Source organism: Dermacentor andersoni, chromosome 3, assembly GCF_023375885.2.
Source record: "Dermacentor andersoni chromosome 3, qqDerAnde1_hic_scaffold, whole genome shotgun sequence".
Lineage (NCBI taxonomy): Eukaryota > Metazoa > Arthropoda > Arachnida > Ixodida > Ixodidae > Dermacentor > Dermacentor andersoni.
In genome coordinates this window covers 238,498,522-238,524,323 of record NC_092816.1, presented here as the reverse complement: position 1 = coordinate 238,524,323, position 25,802 = coordinate 238,498,522, and the positions used below count along the sequence as shown (strand labels likewise).

Sequence of the window (25,802 nt, the reverse complement as noted above, 5' to 3'; positions counted from 1 at the left end):
TGTTGGCCAAGGGAAGCGACACCTTCCGAATTAAAAGTTGAGGCCATCACTAGCTTTCCTTTGCCAAAATCAGACTAACGCGTTCCTTTTTGGGTTTAGCTGACTATTACAGAAGCTACATTCCAAACTTAGCACATATTGCTAGTCCTCTTACAGATGCTCTGCGCAAGACCGAGCCTACTATTGTACGTTGGAATACGGCGGGTAAGGACTCATTTGCTGCGATTAAAAACATTCTTGTCAGCGCACCGGTTATCGCGGCACCAGATTACTCTCTCCCTTTCTTAGTTCAGTGTGACGCCAGTGACCACGCAATGGCCGTTGTTTAAGTCAGGTGAACGAAAAAGGCGAGGAGCACCCTGTTGTCTACGCAAGTCGAAAGCTAACGTCACGCGAGCACGCCTACAGCACAACAGAAAAAGAATGCGCTTGCTTAGTATGGGCTCTCGAAAAGCTCTGTTACTTTAAAGGTTCTTCCTTTATTTTTGAAACCGATCACTCCCCCTTAGTGTGGTTAAACCAAATGTCAAACAAAAACGGTCGCTTGATGAGGTGGAGTCTAGCGCTTCAACAGTTCGATTTTCTAGTGCTGCACAAGAAAGGCAAACGCCGTGCCAACGCTGACTGCCTTAGCCGCATTCCCTAGTTTGCTTTTTCTTTTTTTTTTTCGTGTGCATGCCAGTAAATGCACGTCTTTTCGTTCTCGTGTTCGCGCGTTCTGCTCCCGGTGAATTGAACTGCCGGGCTTTCCTAAACTTGGGCGCGAGGTTACTTCTGACGTTGTTACTGCGTTTCTTCCGCTCTTCCAAATGCCCCTTCAGATCCTATCGTGCCGGCTGACGGATGAACCCTACACCATCGCCGAACGACTAAACATCATTGTCTTCCTGGCGCTGCGTGGGTCGTCTGTTCCTTGGGCCGGTCGTCCTGCCGCCCTCGGCGTCTAGCCGTCGAATACGTAACACCCTGAAGTCAAACCTTGTGCCAACATTAGTTTGAAAAACCCCACAGCGGAAAGCAAAGGGTGCTAAATTTGTTGAAAATTACTAAAAATTATTCGATTATTCATCATAATTACTTTTCGTTAAAGATTCACACTGTTCCCTACGGGTGCTCTACACAGGCACCCTGTTTTTACACTCGTAGCAACAATGATCTGTGGCACAGACAAGAAGAAATTCTCATGAAGTTTATGCAAGAGTATACCCTACAAATTACACCCCATTTCATATTCCAATGTGGTAGAAGAGGAAGACGAAAAAAGCAATTTTCGTGGTGGAGGATGCATACCCCAGAGTAGAAGAAACAAGTGTACCCTAACCATTGCTGTTGCCGATGCCTGTGCGCAGCAGTTGCATATAATATGGCAGTTACAATTGTTTTTCCACAAGCACTGCAAGCTGCTGCCAGTTTGCCAGTGCACAGCTGTAATATATTTAGGGCAAGTTAAAGCTCTCTAATGGATTTATCTCATATGACACAATTGGAATGCAATATTCTTCAAATAAGTCAAGCGCGATGTGCTATCCCATACAATGAAACACCTTCGAAGAATCTGAATCACCACCAGGGCAGTGACGAGGTAAAGAGTGTGTTCTGTGTAAAGTAGTGCACCTGTATAGCCTAAAGCTGTGGAAAATGCATTTAGTATCAGCTGTGAACGTTTCTAGTTTTAATTGCACACAGTAACAACCTCCATGCAGTTTTGCAAAACGCAAACCCCCTACCTTCTTGTTGTTCAAAGGTAATGACACGTAGGACCATAATATGTAGATTATGGGTTTCGTTCCCAAACAATCAAAGTGAATAGCACCACCTTAAATGTTATGTGCCTTCTGTCTCACATTATCTGTCAAAAATTCTTAGTGTCGGATGCTGCGATCGGCAGAGAAACGGATTTCTGGAGTAATATAAAGTAATAAGTGCAGTGATCTCAGTACTTTCACTACTGTTTAAGCATTATTGGGTCTTAAAGTTGAAAAATGAGGAATAAATACAACATGTATATTTCACATCACAACCCTCATGAGATATTTAGTAGCCTGGATTATACAGGCTTATAGATTTACAACGCAGGACAGATTTTATTCCACTGAAAGAATGGCATTATGCCAATGATTCTTGCATTTGGTGCTATATTTATTTGTATTTAGTTCAGTTGGAATGTGTGTGCATTGACAGCGATATCGCTTGACATGTTTCAGATTGACTGTTTTCCCAATTTAGGCAAATTCGTATTCACAAATAACCTTGTATGACACCAAGAACTTGCTTAGCAGGAGTGTTTCTAACATTTGCAAGATACAAAGCTCCTGAATGCATATCTAAGCCTGGGGTGCACGCCGCCCTCTAATCTCATCAAGTTTGTGGAACTCATTTACAAGGTTTCCTATGATGAATGTAAATTGGCTTGAACGGGAGAAATAGGGAATTTAAGCAAGTGAATTATGCAGCATAATGACGTCAGCAAGAAGCAAGCATCAAGAAGCACTGTCACTCGATGTGCATAGACTATCAAACACAAGCATTATTTGCGATGATGTAAAATTCTGGCATTGGAACGAAATGTCTTTCAATCTATATATATATAAACTGTGATTATTCACTCTAATACCACTACCTTCACCAGAAACATTCATAACCATTATCTTATCTATGCCACATTATCCTGGCCAATATTCAAGCCTTCATAAGCTTTTTTTACTGCTAATTTTCTGCGGGAAAGAGGTGTCCGTATGAAGACCATATCATATACTTATTACCCGTTTTTTCATAAATGATGAGGAAAACACTTCACACCAAAATGCATTGAGCTTTAGCAAGTTCTATGTTTGAAGCTGTTGATTCTTTTTTCCCTTTGCCCTCTTTGACCCACCTGGTTAGCCAACTAGACAGAAAAGCTGCAGGAGAAAGGTGGGGGTGCCAAATTAGACTTGTGCCCCAGGGGACCTTTTCACGGTCACTGGAGGAGCTGCCTGTGGCCTCGGTATCTTCCTTGAGGGCCATGGCCATGTCTAAGGAACCTTGTTCTCCCCAGGCTGCATAAAGAAAGATAATTTTCTGAGCTAAATCTTTTTGTTAAAAGAACCCATTTAAGTTGTATTCGTGGCTTTGCACCACAAAATTGACACGTGACTGGCCGCTCAAGACACTTTACGTGTATTCGCAGGCTTATTCCTTGGAAAAACACTTTTATGTAGCACACAATGAGTAACAAAAAAGTGTATCGAGAGGCTTTCGTATTGGTCTACAAGTTTTCATTGACACTTTTCATTTAATTATTTGAATGTTTATTACCTAATTAGGAATTACGTAATTAGGCAGAATGCAAAAAAGAATCCGAGTATCTCCAAGCGATGGCAAACAACACTACATTCGTTCTTTCTAGTTACATTGCATTTACATATTTCTAAATCTTGGTGCACGATAGTTAGGACACCCTGTAGATAAAAAAACAATATTACAATTTTCATAATCATCTCTTGCGTGCTATTGGTGGCTATGGGTGCTCCAAGTTATTCTTTCAGTACGGTACAAGCAGTCTTGAAGTAAAATTGTTTTGCATCAAGGGCGTGTAATTGAGAAAATCAAGCAAAAGGTCAAGTTGTGTTCACTATTCAGAAGTTTAACCAAGAGAGAGAGAGAGAGAGAGGGCGACAACTTCATGTAGTTGCCTGCAGAACGACACCATGACTAAATGGCGCCCTGACGCGGGCCCTGACGTCTTCTCAGCGGGTGGTCTCTACTCAACTCCAGCGCGTGTTACTTCCGCGGTCGGTCGCCCTGAGGGGCAACGTTCCGTCGGTTTCGCTCGGCTTTTGTCTTTCAAGAGCCGCCGAGACCTGCTGGACGGCCCAGGTTTGGCTTTCGTGGTCGTAGCATTCCGCCGCAGCCGCGAGTCACGGCGGAATCGTCGTACTTGTCGAAGCCTCATTGGGGAACTTGGTGCAATCCCATAGGATGTGCGTCAGGGTGGCCCTCTCCCGCTGGCATACGCGGCACACATCACTCACATATAATTTAGGGTATAGATGAGTCATTAACACTGGGGTGGGTAAAGAACCAGTTTGCAATTGTCTGAACAGCACCGCCTCCGCTCGGCTCAGCCCCGGGTGCGGGGGAGGGAAAGTCCTTCGAGCCAGGCGGTGGAACTGTGTAAGTTCGTTGAACGTCTTCAAGCGATCCTTGGCACTACACCACGTTGGACGGTCGGTTGCAGCGGCGTGGTTGGTTAGCGCTCGCGCCACTGCGTGTGCCGTCTCGTTGTGGTTATCGTGCTTCTCGGACGCATCGTTGCCCGCGTGCGTCGGGAACCACTTGATTCTAACATACCGATTCTGTCGTTGCAGGTCAGCCGAGCACAGAACGCGCACAGCCTCGCCACACACTTTGCCCTTTGCATAATTCCGCACTGCACTTCGCGAATCGCACAACACCGTCTGGCACCCGGGGTCGGCAATGGCAAGGGCAATGGCCACCTCCTCCACCTGACACGCCTCGCGGACCCGTAAGCTCGCCGCTGCCCTCGTCGCGCCGGACGACGCCTCGATGACGGTAGCTACGAACGCCGCGCAGTCTCCCTGTTATTCTGCCGCATCCACGGACCTTGCGTGCTCGTCCTTGGCGTGAAAGTCGATGAGGGCCTTGGCCCTCGCCGCTCTTCTCTCCTTGTTATACTCCGGGTTCATGTTTCTTGGGATGAGGTCCACCCAAATCCGGCGCCGGGCTCCGTCCGGGACAGAAACGTCGCTACTCGCCGCTTTCGCTCCGGGCGTGAAGCCCAAGTATTGAAGTATGCGCCTGCTGGCTTCGGTCATAGAGAGCCGCTCCAGCTGGGCGGTCCGTTGCGCTTCCGCAATTTCCTCGAGGGTATTGTGTACCCCCAGGCTCAGGAGCTTGTTGGTGTTCGTACACTCGAATAGTCCGAGCGCCGCCTTATAAGCTCGGCGTATCAGGGCGTTGACTTTATTCCTTTCACATTGCAGCCAGTTGTGGAAGGCTGCAACATAGGTGACGTGGCTGATTACGAAGGAGTACACAAGCCGAATCAAGCTTTCCTCCTTCATCCCGGCCTTGCGGTTGGCAACCCGTCTGATGAGACGTATTGCGTTGGTAATCTTGGCTGTAAGGCGGGAAATAGTCTCGCCGTTGCCCCGTCGCTTGTCTATAATCATGCCGCGCACCCGGATTTTGTCGACCTCCGGGATCACGTGGCCGTTCCTCGCCACGATCTTGATGGCCTCGTCATCCCTCGCTTCGCTCTTCTTACGTCTGACGTACTTCGGTGGTAACACCAGCAGTTCTGACTTGCTCGGTGAGCAGATCAAACCGGAACCGTTCAGCTGGTCTTCGATCGCGTCGACGACTTCTTGCAGCATGCTCTCAATGTGACCATCGCTACCTCCCGGAACCCACAGCGTGATGTCATCGGCGTAGATGGTGTGCCGGACGCCCTCGACGCGAGAGAGTCGCTTGGCCACCCCGATCATAACGAGGTTGAATAACAACGGCGAGATGACCGAGCCTTGGGGGGTCCCGACACTGCCGAGTCTCTTCTCTTGGAGCCGTAGATCACCGGCGCAGAGCTCGGTAGTCCGCCCCGTCAGAAAGTCCTTAATGTAATTGTACGTTCTTGCGCCCATGTTGAGTCTGGACACCTGGGCCAGGATGGCAGAGTGCTTCACCTTGTCGAAGGCGTTCTGCAGGTCCATCCCCAGAATGGCCTTGTTGTCTTTCGTTAGGGTGTCATCGTCAATGATATCTTTCTTCAACAGAATCATCGCGTCTTGGGTGCCGAGGGAACGCCGAAACCCGATGATCGTGGTGGGGTATAGTCCCGCCTCCTCCAGGTAATCCTGCCACCTACACATGAGGACGTGCTCCAACACCTTGCCCACGCAGGACGTGAGCGAGATGGGCCGGAGGTTGTCCGTGTTCGGCGGCTTGCCTGGTTTGGGGATGAGTATGGTCTTGGCAGTCTTCCATTGCTGGGGCAGTGACCCCGCACTCCAGCACTTGTTGTAGTAACCGGTGAGGTTTTCGATGGCCACATCGCTGAGGTTCTTGAGCGCTCTGTTCGAGATGTGATCCGGGCCGGCCGCCGACTTGCTGCTTAGTTCGTGCAGGGCCGCTAGCACCTCCTCGACGCTGATGTCGCGGTCAAGCTTCTCGTTGGCTTGACCGCCGTACTCAGGATGCCTTTCCGTGGGTGTAACCGGAAGGTGCTTGCTGTTAATGCGTCTGATTACTTCAGTTTCCCCGTTTTCCTTGACTGCTCTGTGAATGATCTTTGCGAGGCGGTCGCGTTGGTGGGATTTTGTTTTAGTCTCGTCGAGCAGATGCCGCATCAAGTTCCAGGTTTAACCGCAATGCATCTGCCCGTCCACAGCATTACAGATTTCGTTCCATTGTTGCGTGCAAAGCAGCCGACAATGAACTTCGATGGCGCGATTCAGCTCCGCCACCTTCTTCCTTAGGCGCCGATTTAGTCGTTGCTTCTTCCACCTGTTTAGGATACATTGCTTTGCTTCGAATAAGTGCGCGAGGCGGCTGTCAACCCTGTCGACCTGCTCATCCGTTTCTGTGATTTTGGTCGCCTCCGTGACCTTCCCCGCGATGTGGGCTGACCATTCTTTTATGTTTTCGGTTTCCTCCATCTCCGTTGGTAACAGGCTACGGAAGGCATCCCAATCAGTAAAATTATGTTTTCTGGTGTCCTCCGAGACCTTGACCTCTTCCGGTATGATGACCTCTACGATGTAGTGGTCGCTGCCGAGCTCTGACCCCGTGTTGCGCCAGGAGATATTCCCCTTCTCGTCGTTCTTCACGAACGTGAGGTCCGGCGTCGTATCCCTGGACACAGAGCTCCCAATCCTTGTAGGATCAGTCGGATCTGTGATGAGGGTGAAGCCCAGGTCTAATGTGTCTTGGAACAGGTCTCGCCCCTTGGCCAATTGCTTGTTATATCCCCATGCCGGGTGTGCCGCGTGGAAGTCCCCGCAGGCGACGAGCCTGTGAGTCTCCGCCACGGTGCTGGCTCTGTGAAGGAGCGTCTTGAATTTTTGCTTCCAGTGTGAAGGGCTACTGTAGACGTTAAGCAGAAAGGTGCTGTTCTTTTGTTTCTTGCCCGTAACGACCTCGATGAGAGTGTATTCAATTTTACTATTGTGCAACTCGTGCTCAATGAAGGTGAGTCCCTTGCGAACCAATGTGCATATCCCTCTACCGCCGCTGACCTTTGGAGACTTGGCGTATACCCGATAACCGGGTAGCGACACTGCATCAGTGCGAGTCTCTTGTATCATGATTATATCAGGCTTGCTTGCTACATGTGTTATGTGTTGCTGCAAGACTGCCTTCTTGCTAGCGAAACCGTTACAGTTCCAGTGCCAGGTCACGAGACCCTTACTGCTGTAGTTGTTGCTGTTGCTGTAGCGGCCATGATTGTTGCTGATTGTACTGCCGCGTTGTTTGCTGTATTGCGTTCGTTAATTGCTGACATGTCCGCTCGATGGCGGCGAACCTGTCGTTAATCTTCGTGGTGAACGTTGTCTTAATATATTCTTCGAGCCCGTCGAGGTGTTCCTCGATTTGGTCGACCTCGTCTTTCAGGTTGTCCACCCGGTCGTTGAGCTTGCGCTCCTTCAGGTTCTCGATCGCTCGTCCCTTGGGTGCCGGTTCCTTCTCAGCGGATGTTAATGGTACAGCGCTGCTGATGCTGGGTGTTGGTTCACACGATACCGCTTGGGGCGTTTCGTTATTGGTGGGATGGGTCGTCAGAAGCTTCTTGATTTCCATGATCTCGTTTGCCATCTTGCTAATAGTGGCCTCTTGCCTACTGACTTTCGTCTCGAGCTCGTTGTTTTTGCGCCTGAGTGCCTCGTTGGCTTCCTTCAACGTCCTCATTGCCTCGTCTTTCCTCGTCTTGCTGTTGTTGTTGCCATCGACGGTCTTGCTCGTGCTAATGGTTTTGGTGGTTGCGGTGGTCGTTGCGGTATTGGAGGTGGTGGTGGTGGTGGTGGTGGTGGCACCCCCCCTGTGCTTTCTTGGCACCGTGCCTTGCTGCATCGGCCCAGCTCACGCGGTCACGTGACTGCGATCGCTTACGGCTAAGGCTACGCTGTCTAGTCTCGCTGGCCCTGCGCTTCGAGACGGAACGTGACGCTCGGCGACCAGCTGGGCCGGCAGGTGTTGCGGTTGCTGACATCAGCGATGGAAATTCCTCAGCTCTGAGAGATGCTCGTTGTTGCTGCTGCGCTTGTTGTTCGGCCATCTTGCGCTCCCATTGTCTCCTTGTAACTACGTATGGGACCTTGAACCTATGCTTGCAAACCTTGTCACCGGTCAGATGTAGCCCTCCGCACAATCTGCAAGTGGGGGTACAACTATGGTCTTCCTTGTGGTCAACGGCCCCGCAAGAAAAGCAAGCCCTCACGTGAGGGTTTGGACAAACGTCGCGGCGGTGGCCCACCTTTCCGCACTGCTTACATACATCGAATTGTTTTCGATATAGGCTGCACTTGGTGAGAACGGGACCATAGCACACGTAATTCGGCACCTTCAGGCCCTTGACAGCCACGATGACTGTGGTCGAGCTACCAATCCTCTTCGCGCCAAGTGCCAAGGGATTTCTCGAGTTGAAAATGTTCCGGTCGATTGCGGCCGTGGAGTCCTCTATTGGGATACCTCTAATAATGCCTTTAACGGTGCCATATGGCGCGGTTTGATATGCGCCAACCACGTGTTCCTTGCCACCAAAGTAGATCGATTTTATCTCGGCGTAACGTGAAGCACGTATATCGTCGGGGGTAGTCACCCCTGACGACAGCTGACATTAGGAAGTATAATATGGATAGAATTGAACATGCTCTCAGGAACGGCGGAAGCCTAAAAACAGTGAAGAAGAAACTAGGAATTGGCAAGAATCAGATGTATGCGTTAAGAGACAAAGCCGGCAATATCATTACTAATATGGATGAGATAGTTCAAGTGGCTGAGGAGTTCTATAGATATTTATACAGTACCAGTGGCACCCACGACGATAATGGAAGAGAAAATAGTCTAGAGGAATTCGAAGTCCCAAAGGTAACGCCGGAAGAAGTAAAGAAAGCCTTGGGAGAAATGCAAAGGGGGAAGGCAGCTGGGGAGGATCAGGTAACAGCAGATTTGTTGAAGGATGGTGGGCAGATTGTTCTAGAGAAACTGGCCACCCTGTATACGCAATGCCTCATGACGTCGAGCGTACCGGAATCTTGGAAGAACGCTAACATAATCCTAATCCATAAGAAAGGGGACGCCAAAGACTTGAAAAATTATAGACCGATCAGCTTACTGTCCGTTGCCTACAAAATATTTACTAAGGTAATAGCAAATAGAATCACGAACACCTTAGACTTCTGTCAAGCAAAGGACCAGGCAGGATTCCGTAAAGGCTACTCAACAATAGATCATATTCACACTATCAATCAGGTGATAAAGAAATGTGCGGAATATAACCAACCCTTATATATAGCTTTCATTGATTACGAGTAAGCGTTTGATTCTGTCGAAACCTCAGCAGTCATGGAGGCATTACGGAATCAGGGTGTAGACGAGCCGTATGTAAAAATACTGAAAGATATCTATAGCGGCTCCACAGCCACCGTAGTCCTCCATAAAGAAAGCAACAAAATCCCAATAAAGAAAGGCGTCAGGCAGGGAGATACGATCTCTGCAATGCTATTCACAGCGTGTTTACAGGAGGTATTCAGAGACCTGGATTGGGAAGAATTGGGGATAAGAGTTAATGGAGAATACCTTAGTAACTTGCGATTCGCTGATGATATTGCCTTGCTTAGTAACTCAGGGGACCAATTGCAATGCATGCTCACTGACCTGGACAGGCTAAGCAGAAGGGTGGGTCTAAAAATTAATCTGCAGAAAACTAAAGTAATGTTTAACAGTCTCGGAAGGGAACAGCAGTTTACAATAGGTAGTGACGCACTGGAAGTGGTAAGGGAATACATCTACTTAGGACAGGTAGTGACGGCGGATCCGGATCATGAGACTGAAATAATCAGAAGAATAAGAATGGGCTGGGGTGCGTTTGGCAGGCATTCTCAGATCATGAACAGCAGGTTGCCATTATCCCTCAAGAGAAAAGTTTATAACAGCTGTGTCTTACCAGTACTCACGTACGGGGCAGAAACCTGGAGGCTTACGAAAAGGGTTCTACTTAAGTTGAGGACGACGCAACGAGCTATTGAAAGAAGAATGATAGGTGTAACGTTAAGGGACAACAAAAGAGCAGATTGGGTGAGGGAACAAACGCGAGGTAATGACATCTTAGTTGAAATCAAGAAAAAGAAATGGGCATGGGCAGGACATGTAATGAGGAGGGATGATAACCGATGGTCATTAAGGGTTACGGACTGGATTCCAAGGGAAGGGAAGCGTAGCAGAGGGTGGCAGAAAGTTAGGTGGGTGGATGAGATTAAGAAGTTTGCAGGGACAACATGGCCACAATTAGTACATAATCGGGGTAGTTGGAGAAGTATGGGAGAGGCCTTTGCCCGGCAGTGGGCGTAACCAGGCTGATGATGATGATGACGATGATGATGGTGATGACGACGACGACGACGACGTTTTTGAACTCGTTTCACCGGCGTGTGCCACCACACTACGCCGACACAAATGCCGCCGTGGTCACCTCTGCTCCCGTGCATCTGCTCCGGCCGCGACGATGGTACCTCCATCAAAACGGCAATTTGGGCCAGTTGGTTGGAATTCATAGTAAGGTTTGTTACAGCGCAACACAACACAAGGACAAAAGAAGGTATAAAACGACGACACGGCGCAGACTTCTAACTGTTGACTCTCAACCAGTTGAGAGTCAGCGCCGTGTCGTCGTTTTATACGTTTTTTTGTCCTTGTCTTGTGTTGTGCTGTAACAAACCTTACTGTGAGTGGTACCTCCGGTGAGCGTGCTGTCATAACCATAGAGGCACAGGCGCCACATTTTCCTTCTTTCCTCCTACCCGTCTTCATTGCAAAAGCGCCGGAGCCATATCAGTGCACTCCTCGCCCCTACCCGTATTCATTTCTGTCCACGCACATTGTCACCGATACGGACGTAAGCCGCCCAGGGTACCTCCCCCCCTCCTGGAAAAGCATTCAGGGGATGCATACGAGTGCTAGAGGTAAACAGCTCACTGTAAAAAAAAAAACGACATAATAAATCCGAACATCAACGACCAAGATCTTTCCACATGTTCAAACGAACTAAACGCTGTCAATTTACAGGATATGCCATTTTGCCATGCGGATCACTGGCTGCATTAGGCGAGTATATCTCGCTTTTACGTATTCGACAGCATTACACTTAAGAGTGGAACTTGTTATCTTGTATATGTATATTGACACGTGTACTTATCTTTATCGGGCGACCACGTTTCGCCGCCTAACAAATGTTATCGCACAGAGCGGGACGCGCCTGCATGTATCCGAAGTTTCTGGAAAGTTATCGATGCTTCTATCCGCTGTCTGTTGTCGCCGAACCTTGTGTTATCTGATTTCATCGCTTGACACGAATGGTGTAGAACTTTGTAGAAGGCATGCGGGTCCCAACGATTAGTCTGGAACATTCGATGACTGCTGTATAAAAGCCGACGCGCTTGACCCGCTGATCAGATTTTCGACGATCGCCGGCTGGGTTCGCCGCTTTCGTTGTGCTATAAGTGTAGCCTGTTTTGTGGGCACAGGTTCGCCCAATAAAAGTTAGTTTTGTCTTTCACAGTATTGCTACTGTGTTCTTAATGTCACCACCACGTGACAATATGCGCTTTAAAATTTGCTACTGGAGTTTAACGAGTTGGGCTTTTGTACAAGATACCGTGCTACCTCCCTCTAGACCAGGGGCGTAGCCAGGGGGGGGGGGGGGGGGGGGCTTATGGGGCTTCAGCCCCCCCCCCCCCCGAAATTTTTTCGTGCTGTCAATGCACCACCGACCAAAGCGACGCCCGGTGCCGGAAATCATTCTGGATTTTGTTTAGAATGTCTTTCTGGCGCTCGCAAAGACATTTAACCGCGAAGATTGTGAACTCGGGCTGAATTTCGCGGGAACGCCCATACACCTCGAGTCACATAACGCCAAGCAGTCCCATCCGAGCGCAAAGTTTCAAGGGCGTTTTGATGGCGAGCGGGCTCGCCGCGGCATCTCGCTGAGGCCGCATAATCTATGCAGCGCATGAATATCAATTGCGAAACTTTATGGGTATAAATCTCGTAAGCTCTTGATGTGAAAGGTGCATTGACATTTTCAAAGTTGTGCTTCAGATTTTCGATTGCGGAACTTTGTGGGTTTAATGTTGTTATAAAAATTTGACGCCAGAGGTCCATTGACTTTCCTAAAGTCTTACATCGGAACATACAACGAGACAAGCCAAATCAACACACTAGCAGACAAGTTGAGCAAGCACGCAGCGAGGTCCAATGAGACGAAGCGTTGTGGTGGTTGATTTGTGTCGTCATGTCGCATAAAAAAATATCGACATTTTTTTAACCTACGCCAGAACATCCATGTCAAGACATTAAAGCCAGCCACAGTAACTACGTTCTTATTTTTTTTTTCTACTTTGACTTGTATTCGCGTGGACACATTGAGTCTCTTCAATTTTTTTTTTCTCGCTACCCTACCCGCGGGGTGCCAGAGCCAGCCAGAGCGCATACGTACGTTTTTCTCGTATGGCCCCGACCACCGCGCGGCGCACTTCAGTGCGCGTTCGGTTTGCTCTGGCCGAGTGGATTTTCGCCTGGCAGAGTTTTGGACGCTTTCTGACTAGCAGACGAGAAAAAAAAAACAATGGTCGCCCGCCACCATCCCTAAGGGGACTCGAAGGATTGCACCGCGTTCGCTTCAGCGGAACTTCTCCGGAAAGTCTTGTTTCGCCTGTGTAGGATAATGAGCAATATGCGTATGGTTCTCAGTGGGCCAAGCGTCTCATGTTTTCTTCGGTATTCCTTGCGTAGCCCCATTACGTGCCCACAGTAGGCATTCGATTCTGGCCAACACACTTTCCTATGCGTCCTTTCTTTATCATTTCGGTGCCCCCGCCCCACAGAAGAAAAAAAAATACATTGTTGCGGCGCAGCTAATGCCGCATGGTGGAAGTTCGATTTTGTTGCTTCTTTTGCGGAATCTGCGACGGGACGCTTCGGTTGCCGGATACGTTTATTATATTACTGCGATAGCAATTATATGGACACTCCAGGCGCATTCCTGCCGTCGCCGTCGTCCTCATGTTTCGTATAAAGTCGAAGGGTGATATCATGTGACCACGCGCTGCATACTGTATGTGCGAGTGAAAGCGTAGAAGAGGAGGTGGAATGGGTCTGCCTACGATGGTGACTGTCTTGTGTGCGCAAAGTAGAAAAGCGGAGAGCAAGAGAGCCTTCCGTCGCGCGCGATACATCGGGGGGAGTGGATGGAATGAGGGCGGAATCTAGGATTCTGTGAATCTATGATTGCTCAACATGTTTATTTGCCTTGTTTGACGCATTATATAGTTAGTTTTTCTTACATACACAGACTCATTGGAGACGTATACTTAAATATCTTGTTGCGAGGTTTTGTGTATACATGCAGTGAACTTTGTTTCCAGTGACACTTTTTTGTTCTTTACCAAGCCGTATTTTCGCATTTGTATATCCCATTGTATCTTTGCATTTCTAATGTACGAGGGCGAGTCAAATGAAAGTGAGGCTGCCCTAACCGCGCAATAATGGTTCGGTTCATTATCTGCGAGGAATGCGCGTAGGAGAGCGGCATGTCTCATTTACAAAAGTGACACGCAGTTGTGAGGATAACTATTCTTTAATGCTCTCATACACTGGGTTGAATATGGTTGCGTGACATAATGGACACTTCAAAAGTGGAACAGCTGGGTGTCGCGAAGTTTTTAAAGGTGAAGGTGTTTCCCAAAAAGAAATTAATCGCCGTGTGGCTGCCGTGTACGTTGAACATTGCATTTCATTGGCCACTGTGAAGCGTTGGAGCAAACGGTTCAAAGAAAGACGGGAATTTGCAAACACATTCCAAGACCGGGCCAAAACCATCGTGCGATCAGTCCCCACACAATTTGAAAGGTTGATGAGCTGATCAGACAAGAACGGAGGATAAGCATCGATGAATTGGCAGACCGCCTGAACATCAGTCACGGTTCGGTTCACGCCATAATTCATGAGCACCTCGGTTATCGGCTCTTGTGTGCGCAATGGATCCCCAAGATTTTGATCCACCGCGAGAAGACGGAGAAGTTTCGCGCTGCCTTGACTTGTCTGATCCGGTATCACAATGAGGATGACGACTTCTTGTCTGCAATTGCGATCGGGGACGAACCATGATTCCACTACTACGAGCCTGAAACACAACGGCAAAGCTTACAGTGGAAACATTCGAATTTACCACGGCCAAAGAACGCAAAGGCCGTCATTTCCGCCGGAAAGGTGTTGACTTTTTTTTCGATCGTCAGGGGCCATTACTGATAGAATTTGCTAGATCTTGAGAGACTATCAATTATTTACGATATTGTGAAACGCGGGAACGGCAGCGTGTCGCAATCAAGAATAAACAACGTCGAAAATGGACGAATGGGGTCATCTTGTTCCACGACAATGCCTGGCCCCACTTCCACATTTTGGGGCAGCCGAAAAAACAGCTCAAGGGAACCAGATTCGTGCCGGACGATGACGTGAAAGAGTCAGCTACAGACTTTTTGAAGCAGCAACCGAAGGAGTATTATAAGAAGTGAATCGCGCGACTCGTTAGCAATGGAACAAACGTCTAAATTCTCATGAAGACAACTTTTAAATAAAGTGCCCCATTTGTCACATATTCAAATTGGCTCACATTCATTTCACTTGCCCTCGTATATCTTGCAGAACTCCTGCTTTTTATACGTGCTCTCTGTCGCGACTATAACTTCGGTGCAATTACTCACGATACACGACAGGGGAGAGCTGCTCCTGCGTAATACATTTGAACAAACGACAGCGTCATTGAGATTTTTCACTGGCTATTGCTTATATACAAGAATGTAAACACGGTTCTTGGATGACAAAGTTTCATTAACATATTTGTCCTCAGCTTGTTCATTTCATCGCCTTTTCATTTTTCATATCAGTGGCATGCACTGCTTTCCTGGTTTCGAACTGATATAGTTCTAAAGTTCGTGCGATATTTTCTTTACTTAATAAATAGACAAAAAATATGGAAGCACTGATATCAGTTATTTTGGGCACAATGTTTGGTACATACGAGTACATTCTTTTATGAAAAAATACAAATTTTACTTGTTTTTGGCAGTGCGTAGCGTTCAAGAATTCGTTTGCAGCATCTTTGGCAATGGCAATGCAGTTATTATTCATGTATTTGATCCCTCGACAAATTGCTTAAGAGGAAGCTTTAGCTCGGGCCCAATCCGACGCGGCCTATTCAAATACACGTAAAACGCAGAAACGCTTTTCTGAGATAATCCTGCTAATCGCTTTTATTGAAATTTGTTGCATTTGAGAGAGAAAGTTAAATCCTAGTCTGTTGGAAACAGAACTTCTATTTAGGGCCTGAATTTTGTTTGTAACATTTTGAAAAATTCGAAAGTTCGAAAAGAAAACACAGAAGCACGACGTTTACAAACTAATAGCTTTGAATCAAAAACAGATATTGCGGTTTTGTAAACGGCATCTATTATAACAGTCAAAGCGGACAAGTTTGCTATGTCAATTTGTATCTTACGTGAATTGGTTACGTTGTGTACAAGGGTTCTGCAAAAGCCGTATTTCTACAATACTAAATTTTTATGAGGTTCGTGTGTAACATATCTATTCTGTCCGACGTAGACGTACTATTAGATGCAATTTACAGAATCGCGATATCATTTTTCATTGTTGAGTCACGGAGTTTTAAACTTGATAGTTTCGTTTTCTAAAATTTTTCGATCTTGGCCAACTTTTAACAAAGAATTGACCGCCTAAACGAAAAATTCGAAACCAGCAGTCACTAGAATTAAACTTTTTCTTTTAAATGCAACAAACCTCATAAAATTTGGTGCAGTGGTTGCAGGGAAAAATGATTTCCGCTTCTACATGTATTTAAATAGGAGCACTCGAGCTAAAGCTTCCTCTTAAGGAGGAGGCCGAGCTGCAACGTGAGCCCCCCCCCCGAACGAAATTTCTGGCTACGCCACTGCTCTAGGCCTCTACAATTAAGCCATGACCCTCAGTCCTTAGCGGCTTCAGAGCACCTGACCAAGGCGGCTGTCGGACCTGCGAAGCGGCAGAGGGCGCTAAGAACCTTTGGAACACTCTCGAGTGCAGCTGACTTAGCAGAATTCCTTGAGCAATTGTCAAGCATTGCGTGTGATATTATTGGCCTTAGTGAGGTTACAAGAACTGGTGAGGTTTATACAGTACTCACTAGCGGCCACGTCCTCTGCTACAGAGGACTTCCACATAAGGGACCAATGCGGGGTAGGATTCCTAATCCATAAAGACATAGCGGGCAACATCGACGTATTCTACAGCATTAATGAGGTGGTAGAAGTAGTCGTAAGAAAGCTGATTAGGAGGTATAGATTAAAGGTAGTACAAGCCTACGCTCCAACATCCAGTCGCGACGATGAGGAAGTAGACGAGTTTTTTGAAGATGTTGAATTCGTGATGATAAAAGTGTAAACTCGGTATCCAGTAGTAATGGGTGACTCCAATGCAAAAGTGGGGGAAAAGCAGGCGGGTGAACAGGCAATTGGCAGCTACGGCGTCAATTCTGGAAACGCTAGGGAGGAAGTGCTGGTAGAATTCGCAGAATGGAATAAGCTGAGAATAATGAACACCTTTTTCAGGAAGCGTAGCAGCAGAAAGTGCACCTGGAAAAGCTCTAATGGAGAAACAAGAAAACAAATAGATTTCATACTCTCTGTCGATTCCACCATAGTACAGAATGTGAAAGTGCTAAGTAAGGTAAAGTGCAGGGATCATAACTTAGTGAGGTCTGAAGAGAGAAAGAGTAAAATTAGCCAAGAAGAAACAGGCCAGCCTAGGCGCAGTAAGGCTAAAAGGAGGTCACTTGAGGCTTGTGCTTGCATACAAATACGCAGCTTTAGAACAGAGAGATGAAGATCACATAGAGGTAACGGCTAGGGAGGTTTCAGAAGCAGCAATTGAAGTGGGAGGTAAGGCACAAAGGCTACCAGTACGTAAGCTCTCCCAACTAACGAAGGACCTAATAAAGAAACGACAAAGCATGAAAGTGCTTAACTCAAGAAATTGGTTATAATTCGCGGAACTATCAAAATTTATGAACAAAAAGAAAAGGATATTCGAAATTACAACTTCGGAGAAGACTGAGAAGCAGTAAAAGAAGGACGCGTCATGAAATCAGTGAGAAAAAAACTTGGCACAGGACAAGCCATGTCGTATGCACTGAAAGATAAGCAGGGTAGTATCATCAGCAATTTAGAAGGTATAGTAAAACAGCGGAAGGAATCTATACGGATCTGTGCAGTGCCCAGAGCAGCGACGCTATCTTCATTCGTAGCAGTAATGAACAGGCTTCTATAACTAGCGATGAAGTTTGAAGAACCTTGCAAGGTATGACCCGGGGAAAAGCGGCAGGAGAAGATAGAATAACAGTCGATTTAATCAAATATGGAAGAGATATGCTTGAAAATCTTGCTGTCCTTCACAGGCAAAGCCAATGAAGAATGACAACGTTATACCATTCCACACTAAACGAGACGTTGAAAAGTTGAAAAATGATAGACCTATTAGCTTGTGTTCAGTATTGTATAAAGTATAGACCAAGATGATTTCCCATAGAATAAAGGCAACACTTGACTTCAGTAAACCAAGAGAACAGGCTGGATTCAGGAAGAGATATTCTACAATGGATCGCATCCATGTCATCAATCAAGCAATCGAGAAATCTTCAGAGCACATTCAACCTCTCTATATGGCTTTCATAGATTGCGAAAAGCAATTTGATTCAGTAGAGATACCAGCAGTCATAGAGGCAATACGTAATCGAGGAGTACAGAACGCCTACGTAAATACCATGGTAAATATCATGTTGTACAGCTACCTTAATTCTGCAGTAAAACACGTTGTGGGGCTAGTTGGTGCATAGCTTTCAATAGATTAAGCGCCAAAAGTGACGGCACACAAGAAGAAATACAGACAGGAAGCGCCTTGTCCTGTCTGTATTTCTTCTTGTGTGCCGTCACTTTTGGCGCTTAATCTATTGAAAACCTTAATTCTACACAAGTAGGAAGATACCTGTAAAGAAAGGGGTTAGACAAGCAGGCGCAATCCCTCCAATGCTATTCCCTGCGTGCTTGGTAGAAGTTTTCAAGCTATTAAAGTGGGAATCTTAGCAGTCAGGATCAACGGCGAATATCTTAGCAGCCTTCGGTTTTCAGATAGCATTGTCCTGTTCAGAAACACTGCGAGAAGTTACAAAAAATTATTGAGGACCTTAACAGAGAAAGCCTGAGAGTGGAGTTGAAGATTAATATGCAAAAGACAAGGATGATGATCCTTAGCCTGGCGAGGGAACAAGAATTCAGGATCGCCAGTCAGCCTCTAGAGACTGTGAAGGAGTACGTCTATCCACGTCAATTACTCACAGGGTCCCTGATCACGAGAAGAAAATTTACAGAACAATAAAAACGGGAATGGAGTGCTTACGGCAGGCATCGCCAGATCTTGACTGGGAGCTTACCATAATCATCGAAAAAAGAAAGGTGCACAATCACTGCTTTATACCGGTGCTAACATAGCGGACAGAAACTTGGAGGCTGAAAAAGAAGCTTGTGAACAAGTTAAGGACTGCGCAAGAGTGATGGAACTAAAAATGTTAGGCATAACGTTAAGAGGCAAGAAGAGAGATGTGTGGATCAGACAGTGAACAGGGATAGGTTACATTGTTATTACATCGAGAGAAAAACTGGAGCTGGGCAGGTCATGTAATGCGTAGCGCAGCTAACGAGTGAGCCATTAGAGTTACAGCATTGGTGCCAAGAGAAGGGAAGCGCAGTCGAGGACGGCAGAAAACTAGCCTTCGAAAACAGGCCTTCGTCCTGCAGCGGACATAAAATTAGCTCTCGATGATGCTGATGACCAGGCTCTCCATTTATGCGACAGTATGTAGAGTAAAATCTAACTCGCATCGGGCCAGAGAAACATTGCATACGCTGACGTAGGCCTTCGTGTAAAACCATAAGATCAAAAGAAAGAACGAGCGCCTGTCGCGTAAAACATTTTCAATCAACTGAAATTCCGCGATGGCCCTGAATCGGATGGTTCGGCACGTGATCTCACTTCACATTCACATTCACTTCACATGCCATTCAGGCGCTGACGACAGGCGTTGCAGTGGTATGCTTTCGCCTGTGATTAGAAAATATTAAGATGTATAAAACAATGTTAGAATGAAACGCATGTATAGCATAACTGATTAACTGAAGCAGGCTTATTCGCCACCTCCCCGTTCCAAAGGGGATGCCAATAAATTATCGTCAACCCACAACACATAGCCGTACAATAATTGTCGTCTACCGTCGGTTATCGCTGCGCCATCGGTGACCATCTCTTCGGCGCGTATTGACTATTTATACTCTCCATTCGTGAAAAAAGATATTTTGGGTCCGTGGCAAAAAATACTCTGCTCTCAGGTGGGCAAAGCCAGGTAAATTTTTAAAAACACTTGGAAATAGTTCACATCAGCTACTTTTATGTGAAGAGGCTCAGAGGAGGTTTCATGTTATTTCACTTTAAAGATCACCTTAAAGACTCCCGAAAAGGGGGGGTGTTACATAAGGGTTGGGCCATAGAGAATGAACAAAGGATTTAATGCTTTCGTGCTTATCGTGTTTTGTCTCTGCTTTCTGTGCATGTCTTGTGATAGACTTCCCTCTCTCCTGAGCGGCCTCTCGTCTTTCCCTACCCGCAGCGGTAGGTCAGTGGCTTGGGCCTTGCTCCGATGACGTCGCACGTAAAACCCAGACTATGGTTTCTTTTAGCTTTACTTAACGATAAACCTCTCTCTCTCTCTCTTTACGGCTTCTAAGGCCAAGCAGGCATTCGAGTCAACAATGGTGTCGTGCCTTAAGGAGGTCAAGGGCGACACGCAGGACGTGAACCAGTTGAAGCAAGCCGTCTGCTCCACCCCAGTGCTCAAACGAAAGGTGGGTGCATGGGCGGGCTACCCAACTGCGCTTCGCTGTTTGCGCTCACCTGTGGACATTAAATGCATGCGGCTTATACAACTTGTGACTGCCGTGCCGCTATACAACCGATACAAGACTGACCTAGCAGAGCTAACTTCACTGCTTAGAGCTTTTTTTTGAGCAAATCGGCGCTATTCTAGGTGCATAGTGATCAGACAACACTGGCCGCGTTCGCTATCTTTGTTGCGGCGCAGTTGCGAGGTGGTTCTTGTGAGGCTTGGCAATCGTCGCCGTAGGGCCATTTCAGAATCCAGCAGTCGTCTTACCATTCACTAACTACGATGTCACTGTGCTGCGACAATTCAACGAAGCCGAACAGCGAGATATGGCCCACACGTCATTCACAGGAGCCGTACTGCTTTAACACCGATGCCTACTCCAAGCCTCTTTTCGGGGTGACGTCCACTTCGAACGTGAGCTATAAGTTGCCTGCAAAATTGCTCATTCGGTCTTCAATTAGCGCGTCAGGCATCGAAAGCGAATTCGCACTGCGATACAATGCCACAGATTGCACGTGCAAGAAAACGCGTCGCATGTGATGAGGGAAAACTGAAGCTCCGGTACTTACAGTGAAGTTTATTGAAACTGATAATACAGCGCCATGCACACACATAATGAGTACTGTGTTTGGTGTTCTCGCGTTCGATTCTCCCTTTGATTTTGTGAACTGAAATTATGGAAGCCTGGTCGCACATGCATGTCATGTGAAAACGTTGGGTAAGTGCGATCGCGCAAGTTGAATGTCACGACGATCATGACTTGGTTTGCTGCTCTCCTTTTTTCCCCTTCGCCGCAGCACGTATCAAGATTTTTCGCATGGAGGAAAGAATTAAAATTAAATCTGGTGATACAGCAGACCCTGATAATTACAGACCTATATCACTGACATCTATCTGCTGCAAATTACTGGAACACATCCTATACTCTCACATTAGAGCCTATCTTAACGATAATAACCTGCTCCTCATTACCCAACATGGCTTTCGCCAAAATCGCTCATGTCAGACGCAACTTTATGAACTTGTAACAGATATTCACATCTCTTTGCACAGATTGGTTAGTACAGACGCCATTTTTATTGACTTTTCTAAAGCTTTCGACCGAGTAGCTCATAATCGACTAAAACTGAAAGTTAGAAACATACAGCTTGACTACAACACGATGCGATGGATTGAGGAGTTCATAACGAACAGACTTCAAGTAATCAGTCTCAACAACTGCTTTTCTAACCGCACTCACGTCACTTCGGGAGTTCCTCAAGGATCCGTCCTTGGGCCACTGCTATTTTTAATATACATAAATGACATCGCAACTAATATTACCTGACAAATACGTCTCTTCGCAGATGACTGCGTCTTGTATAATGAAATAAGCTGCCCTGCCGACTTCTTTGTTGCCAGTCTGATTTAACAAAACTAACTGACTGGTGTGACACATGGCAGATGGAAATTAACATAGCCAAAACTAAACACGTAAAATTCGCTTCGAAAACTCGACCTACCTCTGACCAATATACAATACGTGGTATTACTGTTGATTCAGTATCTTCAATCAAGTACTTGGGTGTCCTGTTTCCCTCCAATTTAAACTGTAATGCTCCCATTGAACACATCACCACAAAAGCATGCAAAAAACTTGGTTGCCTGAAACGTCACTTACATCTTGCTGACACAGATACACAGATACCAGACTTCACGCATACAGTTCTCTTATCAGGTCTTCTTTAGAATATGCGTCAATAATTTGGCACCCCCATCAGTCTAATCTCACGAACCTACTCGAATCAGTTCAAAATACAGCTGCGCAGTTCATCTTAACTTCATACTCTCGATATCAAAGTGTGTCCGCCTTAAAGAAATTACTTAATCTCCCTTCACTTGACATGCGCAGGAAATTATCACGGTTGACCTTCTTCCATAGCCTTTACCACAGCAACATTGCATTCGCTCGAGCCCATATTCTTCCCGCTCCCCACATCTCTACCCGCACAGACCATGTTCATAAAGTAAAACCTATATTTGCCAGGACTAACGCTTATCGAAATTCGCCTCTAGTTTTATCTATTGCCGAATGGAACTCGCCACCTGCAAACATTGTCTCGCTTACGGAATCATCATCATTTCATGTAGTACTGCTAACCTTTTAAGAGCGTGTCAACCTGTCCGAACCCACATTTCCTCGAATTTTTACTTAAACAGTGTTTTCAAGTGCTCGGCATTGTATAAAATTCATTGTTTCATCTGATATGTATCTGTGTAGGCTGTTTACCTAAATCATTATTCGATTGTATCCTTAAACTCATGTTCTGATGGGTAGTGATTGCTTGCATCGCATTTTAGGTCCTTATTAATTTAATAATTATTTATGGCGTTTTACGTGCCAAAACCACTTTCTGATTATGAGGCACGCCGTAGTGGAGGACTCCGGAAATTTCGACCACCTGGGGTTCTTTAACGTGCACAAAGATCTAAGCACACGGGTGTTTTCGCATTTCGCCCCCATCGAAATGCGGCCGCCGTTAGGTCCTTATGCGTGTTTCACGCTACTTAACATTGTATAAACTTCGTTACCCTTTCCTTTCCTTCTTTCTTTCTTTCTTTTTTTTCTTTTTTGCTTCTGCTAGATGTTTTTATAATTCCTAATGCCTTCATATATTTACATTGTACAGATTTCACTCATGCTTGAACTTTTCCGTCCCCCCCCCCCTACGTAATGCCCTAACGGGCCCTTAGGGTACTTAAATAAATAAATACATAAATAAATAAATAAATATAGGAGGGAGCCTGCCCCAACGCTATTGAAGCCGATGTGGCGGCCCAACACGTGGTGAAAACGTAAGGGCTCGCGGTAGGTTTTGGTACTCCCGGCTGATTTCCTTTTTTTTTTTATTGATAACAATTCGAAACCATTTGGAAATCTTCAAATAAACACAAACATGGCTACCAGCGCGGCACTTTCGCTTAGTGCCGCGCTCAAATTTCTGCACTGTGGCATCGAATCGTTTGGCGAGCCGGATCAGAGTGAAAGCATGTCAAGCATGTAGGAAGTTGAAGGCGAATGTTGCCGGTGCGCGGCCTTGCTACACTGCTAGCTGCTTTTGCGGTAATTGTGCATTGTGGTTCGTGTCGCAGCAAATTGCATAGTAGTGTCCGTTGTCATTTCAGAAGCTAAGCACGCACATCCCTCACTTATAAAGGGAGGCTAAAGACTGTTTTATAAACTTGTAAGTTCTCGTTTAGTTTACGAGTTGGAGAGCACTACTCGGGCTCTCCCAACGAAGACCTCGACAGAGATTTCTCCCAGCAAGAAATCAAGGTGGTCCTGCAGACCATCAAGACCAAGTCGGCTCCGGGCCCCGACAAAGTGACCAACAAGATGCTCCGGAACCTGGACGACCAGGCAACGAGCCGCTCGACAGACTTTATCAACGAGTGCTGGCGGAACGGCGGGATACCCGACGAATGGAAGAGGTCCGACGTGATCCCCATCCCGAAGCCGGGTAAACCCTTAGAAATACAGAACATGCGGCCGATCTCTCTCTCACTTCCTGCGTTGGCAAAGTGATGGAGCACGCTTGCCTGAGTAGAGTTAACGGCTACCTGGAGTCAAACGACCTGTACCACAGCAACACGATTGGCTTCAGAAGAGGGCTCTCTACACAAGACGCCATGATACAACTAAAGGAGCAAGTCATAGATACCACGGGGCGGGGCTTGAGGGCAATACTTGGACTTGATCTAAAGAAGGCCTTCGACAGGGTCGAGCACACGGCCATACTCGACAGAATCGTGCAAATCGTCCTGGGCGAACGAACGTATAATTTTATCCGAATTTTCCTTACGGGAAGAACAGCCAGGATCAGACTGGACGAGGAGGAGAGTATCCAGGTGGACATGGGCAGCGCTGGCACGCCGCAAGGGTCCGTCGTGTCACCGATGCTCTTCAACCTCGTCATGATCGGACTATCGGAAAAACTGGACCGAATAGAAGGCATTAATCACACCGTTTATGCAGACGACATTACGATTTGGACCACGAAAGACGCAAGCGAGGGCGATATGGAGAACAGACTTCAAGGGGCGGTGGAGGCAATCGAAAATCATCTAGAGGGCACCGGACTCGAATGCTCGCCGGAAAAATCGGAATTGCTGCTCTACCGCCCCAGGAGGTTCGGCAAACCGTCCAGAGACGTAGCGGAACTAAACAAAAGGGGAATCAGAATAACCACGAGGAAAGGCACGGAGATACCCATGGTCCAAAAGATTAGAGTCCTGGGTCTCTGGATCGAAGCCAGGGGAACGAACACGGAAACTATAACATGCCTGGAAAAGAAAGTCACGGCGGCCATTCGGCTAATACCTCGAGTCTCCTACAACAGGAGGGGCATTAAAGAAAGAAACGTCGTACGGCTCGTTCAGGCCTTCGCGATCAGCCACGTCGCGTACGTGGCGGCATTCGTCCACTGGAACAAGGCCGAGAAAGACAGGATCAACGCGTTCATTAGAAAAGCGTACAGAACAGCACTGGGTCTCCCCCAATACACAAGAAACGAAAGGTTACTACAACTCGGGGTGCATAACACGCTGGAGGAGATCGCAGAAGCACAGAGAATAGCGCAACTGGAAAGACTCTCCGGAACCAAGGCGGGCAGAGAAATCATAGAAAAGATCGGCATAAACTACCACGGCATCAACGGCCCCAAGATGACGATTCACCCAGACGTCCGAGCCGCAATTAACACGGAAAATATCCCGAAGAACATGCACCCCGTGCACAATGTCGAGAGAAGAAAATGCCGCACGAATACGATTCTCAAAAACCACGGCGCGCGGGAGGGGGTGCTCTTCGTAGACGCCGCGCGGTACCCCCGAAACAGGGACGACAATTGCGGTGTCGGCGCTGACAAAGGTAACTCCCTCTTCGCAATGGCGGTCGTATGCACGAAAGGAAAGACCGTGACTGCGGGCTCCGTAAGGACTAGATAGTCGGAGGCAGCGGAAGAAATGGCAATCGCATTGGCTATAATTATTTCGGCAACAATACAGAACAATAATCAGCGACTCCAAGACGGCTATTAGGAATTTCACAAAGGGCTGGGTCTCCAACGAGGCGGCCAAAATCCTGAGCGACAGAGCAGAAGACTCTAAAAACGGCACAATTACACCCAAATACCTCAAATGGATCTCGGCACATATGGGAGAAGTTACCATGAATGGCCCTCCCAACCTCAACGATAAGGCCCACCGAGTCGCGCGAAAACTAACCAACCGCGGCACGGACAGTGACGGCCCAACACCCCGCAACCCCCGGGGAAGGGGGAAGGACTGCGGAGGAGGCGATGGAGAAGACGGAGGAGGCGACGACGACGAAGAAGCGATAAAACACAACAGGGACAGACTGGTCACATACCACGACATACTGACACACTACACGAAACAAAGAGAAGCATACCCACAACCCCACAAACAACTCGACAGGTCTCAAGAAACAGGTTGGAGAACATGGCAAACCAGAACGTTCCGAAACCCAGTACACGTAAACACT

The 25,802-nt window shown here is 47.1% G+C and overlaps 1 protein-coding gene across 3 annotated transcripts in view; it reads left to right on the top strand.

Annotated features, from left to right (window-relative positions):
• LOC140216674 (uncharacterized) overlaps positions 1-25,802 on the top strand; it is a 267,143-nt gene that overhangs the window by 79,316 nt on the left and 162,025 nt on the right. For all 3 annotated transcript variants that reach the window (XM_072287031.1, XM_072287030.1, XM_072287032.1), the window contains one exon: positions 20,100-20,216. In XM_072287031.1, the coding sequence (XP_072143132.1) occupies positions 20,100-20,216 (117 nt within the window). The remainder of the gene's footprint in view (positions 1-20,099; positions 20,217-25,802) is intronic.